The sequence below is a fragment of the Austrofundulus limnaeus genome, unplaced genomic scaffold, assembly GCF_001266775.1.
Source record: "Austrofundulus limnaeus strain Quisiro unplaced genomic scaffold, Austrofundulus_limnaeus-1.0 Scaffold56, whole genome shotgun sequence".
Taxonomy (NCBI): domain Eukaryota; kingdom Metazoa; phylum Chordata; class Actinopteri; order Cyprinodontiformes; family Rivulidae; genus Austrofundulus; species Austrofundulus limnaeus.
The window spans coordinates 826138-835903 of record NW_013952458.1 but is presented as its reverse complement, the minus strand read 5'-3'; the positions used below and the strand labels follow the sequence as shown (position 1 = coordinate 835903).

The 9766-nt window shown below is 35.6% G+C and overlaps 1 protein-coding gene across 1 annotated transcript in view; it reads right to left on the bottom strand.

Annotated features, from left to right (window-relative positions):
• Positions 1-4946: 4946 nt before the first annotated feature.
• LOC106518137 (transcriptional repressor scratch 1) overlaps positions 4947-9766 on the bottom strand; it is a 12094-nt gene continuing 7274 nt past the window's right edge. Inside the window, exon 2 of the mRNA XM_014009263.1 lies at positions 4947-9454. Within this exon, the coding sequence (XP_013864717.1) occupies positions 8667-9454 (788 nt within the window). The 3' untranslated portion in view covers positions 4947-8666. The remainder of the gene's footprint in view (positions 9455-9766) is intronic.

Sequence of the window (9766 nt, the reverse complement as noted above, 5' to 3'; positions counted from 1 at the left end):
ATGTAGTACTTAAAAAATATCAATACCAATGCTGTGATGAGTCTATTAACAATAACGACTTACATTGGTAATATCTAACCACAGTACTTTTTTTTTCATTTTATCACAGCACAGACCTGCAGATTACAAACATCAAATATAATAAAGTTAACTTTGACTACTCAGTAGCACTTTTTCATGATGTTCTTCAGGTTTTTCTTTTATACAGTATTGTTATCTACAACAACAAAATAATATGCCAGGCAAAGGCAAATCATCTCCTACAGCTCTGGTTCTTCCATGTTGGRAGAATTGGATGAACTGARGCCCCAATAGCATCTAAAGGTGATRAAAACCTACCCCACCCCCTCGCAGTGGTAGGCTTTATCATCCAGATTAATAAATACAACTTTTATTTATCTCTGTCTTGTGCAAACTCATCTCTAATTTTCAGAATTTCAGAAATTGTGTTGCTTTGCCATGTTAGCTTTAGCTAGGTGAGCTTGTACTCAGCCCATTGTTTGGATTTTGAATCATTAAATTGTAKGTACTGAATGTAGTTCTATTGATGCCACCTTGAAAAAGGCCCTAACTGCAAATGTTGCAAGCAGCTAGCTGCCCTCACCTTGTACTTTAAAATACTTTCAAACTACAGGCATGTTGACTTGTTACGAAGGTTTCCATAATGAGGCATTGCTGATGTAAAACCACAGCTAGTGACAACAAAAACAGCAGGAAGCTACAGGGAGTGAGCTGTGGCAGCTGTTTCAATACTGATCAATAAAAAATGTTTTAATTGATACATTCAATACTTGCAATCAGCATAGGACAAATGTATATTTAAAAAAATAATGAACCTAAAACAGAACCTTGTGGTACGCCCATTTTGCACTACATATAACATATAATCTCAAACAACTATTAAAGTAAGTTTCTTTACAGTTGACACTTTGGCATGTCAGTTTTTCATTAATACAACTCTGGAAAGTTTATGTTTATCATTTACCAAGCCATACGTCAAAAGGTGACTGCATTGTCTGAAATCGATTTGCTGTTTTGCGAGTGTCCACGCACACCTGAGCACTTTAGTGCTGCAGATGTTTGCATATATGTGCTCATATGAGTGTGTGTAGGTGCTTATGAAAAGCTCTCCATACACTGTGTTCTCTATCAGATTGGTGAGGCGTGATATTACACTCTAAGCTGATATACATATTCATCCATTCCCACTCACACATAAACACACAGGCGGGCGCTGAAAGTCACTTGCCCTCGAAGGTCCTATTAAAGCGACACTGTGACACCATCTGGCATAAATATCCATATATTTAAAAAAAAAGAGAGAGTTGTACATTTATTTTTTTCTGCACGTTGTTTTAGCTTGAACGGTATCAGGTAAATGTCTGGTTTGAAATGTAATAGGAAATAAGGTCATTTTTAAAACTATTTGATGTCTTGAAAAAAATGTGTAAACATGTGAAATGTTTTGGTTTGATKTTTGAGTAGTTGTCTGAACTCACAAAACTGTTCCAGTCTAATTAAATGGTAAAATGTATAAATGAAGTTGTTTAGAACTATTTTTCTTATTGAACTGTCTAAAAAGGATGGCTCAAATATATTGTAGCACAGCAGGGTTTGGTGGAAAACTTATGAACAATTAATATCTTACCTGTTGAAGATAGCTCTTAAAATGACCTCATTTTGGAGAAATTGATCTTCTTTGCGACCAGAATGACTAACTAATGACTAGTTTGAGAAAATCCTCAAGAAAACAGCTATCATTATTTCCCATTTCTAAAACAATAATTCAAAACTCACATGGATATAAAGATAATGTTTGCATTAATGGCTTCAGAGTGGAGTTGAATTTAGTATTTCGAGTCGATTTAATATAAATGGTTGAATTAGTTCTCCTGTTTTAACATACTGAATATTTAATCATCAGAGATGTTTTAATGCGGATTTGAGTAAAATCACAAGTTGCTTTTTAGACACCACAACAGGCCTAAAACAGAGATGACCGATTATGGCACAAAGCTTTAGGTTTTAGTGTCTCTGTGATTTATAAATTATTTAAGGTGAGATATACTATATGAACTATTTAATAAGGCTGGCAGGTCAGGTGTCACGGGAAACAGGAATTAACATATTTAAAAACTTCGGGGCAATAAATAAAAGATTTGCTCTGCATGGTGTGTTCATCTTTTTTAGTCGTTTTGTTTCMTCCAATCACGTGTGCGTAAAAAGTCAGTCAATAAGGACATAAATATTTTGTGCTGTAACAACGTCATTTAGATGTTTATATTTTCGAGGAAAGAAAATTAGAACATTTAGATGTCTATAACTCAGTCGGTTTTACAGGTATTGAGCTAACTTTTTGTGTGGTAGTAGCTGAGAATCATCCCTAACATAAACTCTGAGCACAAATCACACTAAGTCTTTGTTTTAAACTTTAACAGGACATGTATCAAGCAAAATGCAAATCTTTCAAGAAATACTACTTTAACTTTTAATTAAGCCTAACTGCAACCTGATTGCAGTGTTGGTTAATGCAATTAACATTTACATTATTTCCATGTTATATTAAAAGAAATTATTACAGATACAACTGCACAACTGAGTCACCAAACAACGAGTGTTGTGGTGCAGCTCATTAAGGGAAAACCATTATTAAACTTTGCATTAAAAAGAATAGTCACTTGAACTTGTGCACCAGATTAGTGCTTAAATGTTTGTTTAAGATGTTATGATTCATAATAACTACAATTTAGTTTGAGGCTTTTTGTTGGCAAATTGTAGTGTTGGTCAGTGAAARCTCACTTTCATAAAAATACCAATGAATGAAAGTGGAAAAAAAAACTTTTAAGCAGCACACGCTCATGAAAATGTGTAGAAATCGTTAAAGTCCCATTACACCAGTAAAGAAAGTCCCAGTAAGTCTTTTTGAACTACTTATGTTCTTCTCCTCCACACAGCTCCTCTTTCATCAACCTCCCCAACTGTTGCAGCTGATCTATACCCATTTACACCGTCCTTTAGGGCGTGAAGTAAATCTAAACCTGTTTGGTTTTCATATATTTGTGCATCACGCACACAATGACAGTAGCTATAATTACGAGAAAGCAGTTTTCAGGTTCACTGAATATTAGAATTAGTATCATTAGAGGGCCAAGGCAGCACATCAAAAATCAATACCTTTAGCAGCAATAGGAGAAAATCAATCACCTTTTAATAGAATACCATTTGTCTTTTGYGTTAAAGTCCTGGCAGATGGTCGCCTTTAAGTGTAAAGGATTTTTAGTGGCTGAAGTTGAACTTTTATAGAGTCACTAGAATTCAGCAGGGAAATTGGATTAAAGTTTTGCAAAGTTTATTTCAGAGTTGTTTTTTTTTTCAGAACAGGCAAACTCTGACCAGAAATGTTCCCATCTGGGATTCAACCTTTCAACCTTCTTGCATCTATGTTACTGCAGGTATTACATTGACGTATCATGTCTAATCTTCATAACTCTAAACTTGAATTAAAAAAATTAAAAAGAACTTAAAATAACTTAACTCAATTTTGAATTTGCTGTATTTGCTCTTAAGCCCTACACCTCTGGTACTGGGGGCAGAATTTATTTATTTTTTCTACTTTTCTACACTTGGGTTTTTGGTTTCCATGAGTTTTATTCATTATATTTTATATTGTATGATGCAACTAATTACATTTGGGCATGTTATTTCAAGCACAAACGTCAAGGAAAGCCCTTTGGGCCGAAGAGGTTAAAAAGACTGTTTTTTTAAATTGTGATTAAACTTTGCTCATTTTGTTTCAATGAAAAAAAACTTTTTGAAAATGTTGAATTGTCATTAAATTAAACCTTAGAGTAATTACCTAGTTTATTGTTTAAAATTCTGGTTTCATCCTGTTAAATAATGACATGGATATAAGATGTTTTTCCTTAATAAGAAGATGAGAATGGTCAAATACATTAAACACATTTACTGCAGTAATTTCAGCTTCCTTCTTCATACTGTGGGCCTATGGGTAAAAAAAAAAACACATATTCACATAAAACTGAGATTTTGATCTCTGCAGAGCTTCCTGAGGGTAAAAGAAAAAGAGAAAGCTTTGCAAACAATTACCTTTTTTTAAACCCACAGGCAAACAGTGGTAATGAATTTTTTATAAAACTGAAATTAACTATTTACTTAATAATGAAAACAGAGACCAAAGCAGTTGTTTAAAAACAAAAACAGCTTTTTCCCTATTTTGGTTAATGAGCATATTCAAACTTTTATTTATTTACAGTATTTATTTATTTATTTATTTATTTATTTATTTATTTATTTATATTTTAGCAAAAAAATTTATACTAGAGATTGCATATTTTAAAATGTAGCAATATTTACTATTCAAATACAAAGCCATACACTCAAAAAACAGATTGTTGGATTTACTTAACCAAGCTATTTCAACAAGTGAGTAGAGTAAATGTAAAGCAGCTTTCACATTTACTTTAAAAAGTGAAAGTTATTTACACTTAAACATATGAAGAGTTATCACCCTTTCTGTTTTCTTCACACCAACTCGCTTTATTCTGGTTACATTCAACTCATTACATTCTATCAGCATCTGTCTCGTCAGCATTATCTGAAGACAAGAACAGATTATTGAAAGCTAAGATAAAATTTGTCTCTCAGAACAAAGTTCAGTTACGTAGGAGACAATGACCAGCGGTGGTAAAGGGGTCATGTCAGGGGTCACAGTCGTTCATGTTACAGCTGCATTAATGTGTTACTGAATGGATATCTAAATACCTTTTAAATATAAGACTGATCAGATTGAACAATACTGTATGTTTGAAAATGAAATGCTTAATCACGCATAAAAAAAAATCAAAAATAAGAAAATAAATTGCAAATGCGTATATTATAAATATTTAGGTTCTTAGCAAAAGTTTAAAGATGTAAAATCTCCAGACTTGACTTTTTAGTAGTTTTTATTCAGGAAGTGAAACAAAATGCCCAGTGTTTTCATTGTGCTTTACATCATTTCAGTCCAGCCTGGAGGTCCAGAAAAACCTCAGAGGAAGAACTCAAAACAGGAAGCTCCAGACRAAAAAAAAATTTAAAAATCATCATCATCGTCATCATCTTCACACTGTACAGATCTGTAGAAAGAATCCAAGTCCAAAGTCACATCAGTTCTTTATGTACAAGGCCTTTTGCCACAAAATAGTCGCATTCTCATTTACTCTAAAAAAAACATGTTTTTTATGTTTTTGCAGACATTTAAAAAATGGCACGGCATACTTTATACTGGAAGTGTATTTTTATTTTTGTGTCATTTAAACACAATGTGTAGCATCAGCATTGTTGGAGTTTTTACTGTGTTTTTTTTTAATAGAAAAGTTAGAAAGAGGTTATTTCTACATACAAGGCATTTTCTACCTGAATCTAAACTTTTTTGTTGTGCTACTAGTTTGTGGAAAAAAAGTAAAAGTTGTAGGATATAATTCATAACAAGAAGTGCTTTTATATAAGAATAGTTATACTAGCTTGTGGCTATAGTAGGCTACATAATTCGTAGTAGAAACTAAGTGTTCAGTGATGCTCTCTGGTGCTGAAATATTGACCAAATATTTTATTTCTCAGTCTTTATAATTACACAGGGAGTCACTTTAACAAACCCGCAATAGCCAGAGACGATTAAAGAGAAAACTACAGGATGTTGTGATGGGGGTTTAATGAGTCCTTATGTAAGGTTTGTAAATGTCTTAAATAAAAGCATAAGAGCAAACATGAGCTTTAGACTGGATTTAAAAAGGTTAAAAAAAATCTAATTTCTTACAAACCATGGTGGGGATGGAGTCACGATCTGCTCAAAAACTCTCCAAGGGTCAAAGAGACCATTCAGCACTGCAACTCCTGTAAAGCTATTTTTTCTATGTATGCCAATGAGAATTGCTGTGGCAAAAAATTTACAAAACAGTTTAAAGTGAGAGTTCAAATCTCTTAAAGTGTAGTTTATGAACAATTAGTATCTTCCCTGTTGTAGATAGCTCCTTAAAAAGCATTTTTTTTAGAAATAGAGGTGTTTTTTTCAGACTTGCCTCATCGGGTAAAGGGGATTACTGCCAATTTAAAACAGCCAAAGTCTGAAGAATGTCGTATTAGTTCATGTCTATAAACCTGGTTCCGCAGGTTCCTCAGGTGATCGGGTGCTGATTAGAGTGTCTGATGGAGTTTATTTAAGATTGACCTTCACCTTCCCACCTTCTTTTCTAGGTTACATTCTGAGTTTTCTATGCATGCTTCCTCTTTGGGCCAGACCATAACGAATGGGGGCTCGTCCGGGATTTAAACTCTGACGCTCCTGCACCCAAATGAGAATCATACTCCTGAATCCACACAGTTATTTTGGTAAAGAATTACATTTCAGGCAAAACTGGTAGTCCTACAACTAGCTGTTGTTGCTACTTGCATTTGCAAACAACCATGGGCTCCATTACTGGTGGTTCAGAGGGGGCAGGACCTCCTCTATAGATTTGGTGCCAAACTTTGCTAAGCAAGGTGACAGATAATATGCCTTTTTAAAGAAATGCTAGTTTTATTTATGAATTTGACTTCAACATGGGTGAGGCAGACCTGACTGCTTTACTCAGTTGGTAATATAAACTGATGAATAATTTAAAAAACAATGTAAACATTTTAGAAGACAATTTTATGATTCCAGCATCAGAGTATTTATCAAATAGTTTAAAATAAAATCCTCAACATTTTTATTCTTTTATTTTAAAATTTCACTCTGAAGTTGTTTTGAAGTGGTAACAACCTATTTTGGTGTAAAAACAAACAATAATCCAATCAGAATTTCTCTACAACAGGTCAGATCAGAACTATCCTTTTATCTTTTCACATTCTGGGTTTGTGTTTTTGTCCGTTCCGTTTTCAGCACCAGAGATCTACCTTCTACTTTCTACAATATTTTAGAGTAATAATACGAGGCAGGCAGTGCATAAACCATGTACAAATTGACTCGACCCAACCAAGAGCGAGCTCTCCGTCTAAATGAGCTGAGTTCTTTGTGTGAATCCCAGAAGCACCAGCTGTTCCTAGTACAGATGTAGTTGTCATCAATGAGCTAATGATGCCACGATATAATTGTAACTAGCAGGCTTCTTCTTCTTYTTTTTCTTTTTAGATATTTTTTACATAAAAAGCAGCAGAGATTGAAAATCAGAAAACTGACCCTGCAGTCTTTGCTTTGATCTTTCTACTAATGTTTAGTCCACAAAAGTCCCAGAAAAAAGCCCCGAAGGAATGACAGCGATGCCAAAGTTCCTGTAAATCTGGAGCTCTAAACCCATCGCTCATTAATCAAGACAAACTTTGTTCACTAACTCCCTGAAATTGGATATCTTGCAACTATAGTTAGAAAATATTTAAGATATTTTGAGCAGATTTGACTTTTTCTTTGAACTTGTCATGCATTATTGCTCTAACAGGTGTTAATGAAATATTGCCCAAGACACAAACTTTGCCTCATTTTGCCAGTCTCCTAAAACATTTGGCAAATTATCCCTAAGTTGGCATAAATTCCCTCTTTTTTTGCATGCAAAGATTCGTGTAAATAAAGTGGCAGACAAACACAAAAAAGGTACTTGGTATTTAGAAAGTGTCAAATGCTTTGGCATATTCTTAACAAAGGCAAAAAATTGTAATAAAGTGCAAAATAATACAAAATTATACAGATGAATAAATTAKTAAATAAGGCAATAAATAGACACAATTTTCAAAAAAAAAATCAAAGCTAAAAACTGAGTTGTTTGATCACATCTTTTTTGCAAAAGTGGTTCTCATTTAAATTCCTTTTGAAACATGGCAGACAAATAAAAGACAAGCATTAAACTGAAGCCATAAGAAAATATTATTAAGGAGTGACCAGTTGATCCTGAAATGGAAGCTCAGTTTGTCTCCTTGATTCTATTTTAATATCGTTTGATGTCACAAGAAGCCCAAATTTAAGAAATACAAAGTTAACCCGTAAGTGTCACATATTAATACTACGTTTATGGCAACATTGTAGCCTACTTCTTTTTTTGCACAGTTSATCATGATAATTTTGCTCCCCATGTGTGAATACTGTAAGTATATGGTGGTGTAAGAAAAATCTTTAGATTGCATGTCTATGTTGTGCTTTTTGAAATTCTTTTCTGTCATTTTTGTTAAAGTTCAGCTGTGGTTCAGCTTTACCAAAAACAAAAACACCAAACGTTTGCTTCTAATGAAGCYGAAAATAAAAGTGTTTTCTGAATCTCTTTGCTCGGTGTGTTTGACTCTCAAGCTGCTGTCACAGAAACACAGAGACATGAAAGAACAATTGTGCTTTTGTTTCATATCTTCACAGGTAGAATAAAAAAGAAAAAAAACAACAGATGAGGACTGATGTGGACAYAAATAGATTTTCAGAAAAGATGAGCTAGCTGTGCTTTATTTATCTTCACAGAACCCAACGAGGGCGAATCTWATCGAAGCAAGTGACAATCTAAATCAGGCAATAAAAACGTTTCAATCACCCTCCAGATGAAGGCATTGAGGAGTTTTATGATTCTAGTAGACTCCTTTTGTGTACCATTTTTGGGCACTTTTAGGGGCTAAAGCAGAAAAAAAATTGATGTAAATAAAAGAAAATGAATTCATCATTCGCTCAGTGAGCTCAGCGGGGAAAAAGCCCCCTTAAAGCACGCAGACTCGTAGTGCTTGTTCAGGTAACTCTTGAGTGCGAAGGTCTTGTTGCACCGTTTGCACTTGTAATGCTTAAAGGCCGAGTGCGTCTGCATGTGGGCGCGCAGGTTGGAGCGGTCGGCGAACGCTTTCCCGCAGTGCGCGCAGCCGAACGGCTTCTCGCCRGTGTGCGAGCGCATGTGGCCCTGCAGCAGCCACGGCCGGCTGAAGGCCTTGCCGCACACGTCGCACTTGTGCTTGAGGTCGTGGGTGAGCAGGTGCATGGCCATGGCCGGCATGGAGACGTAAACCTTCCCGCACGTGGGGCACTTCTTGGCCATCTTGCTGTCTATGCTGCGGTGGGTCTGCTTGTGCCGGCTCAGGTTGGAGGACGTGGCGTAGGTCTTGCCGCACTCGCTGCAGGTGTGCCTCTGAGTGACTCCTCCTCCTCCTCCTCTCGGAGTCCCCGTTGCTTTTCGTCGCGACCGTCCGTCCATGATGAAGAAGGCATCCACTGTGTATCCTTCACTCACGGCTGTATCCCCGTTAATGTATCCGCCCGCTGACGACGAGACCTCGGACCTCGGGCTGTCTGGCTGGTCCGAATCGCCATGGATGTCACCGTGAATACCAGAATAGGTGTTGTTAATGTGGCCATAAATAATGGAGGAGTGGCTCGGGGAGGGCACTTTAGAGATGACCGATGAATCACTTCCCACGACATCATCGTAAGGATTTGGACTCAGATAATCACTGACGTAGTCTGAGGAAACAAAAGAAGACATAGGTGTTTGATCAGAAATTAAAACATTTTTGTCTTAAAGGGATCCATGATTAGTTGTAACATTAGACTTTATTTTAACTGTAAAATAAAGACTTTAAAAATACTGCAGGATGTTCAGTTTTTATCATTTTAAACTAAAAGTTTAAAAATAAATTACACGGACGGGGCCATTTTATTTACTCGCAAAGCATTCTGGGTAAATGATGACGTGGATAGGTCCTCTGTGTGAGGCTGCTAGCGAGCTATATCCACCCTGAAGGTTAATCTTGGACAATGTCTGATGATCGACTC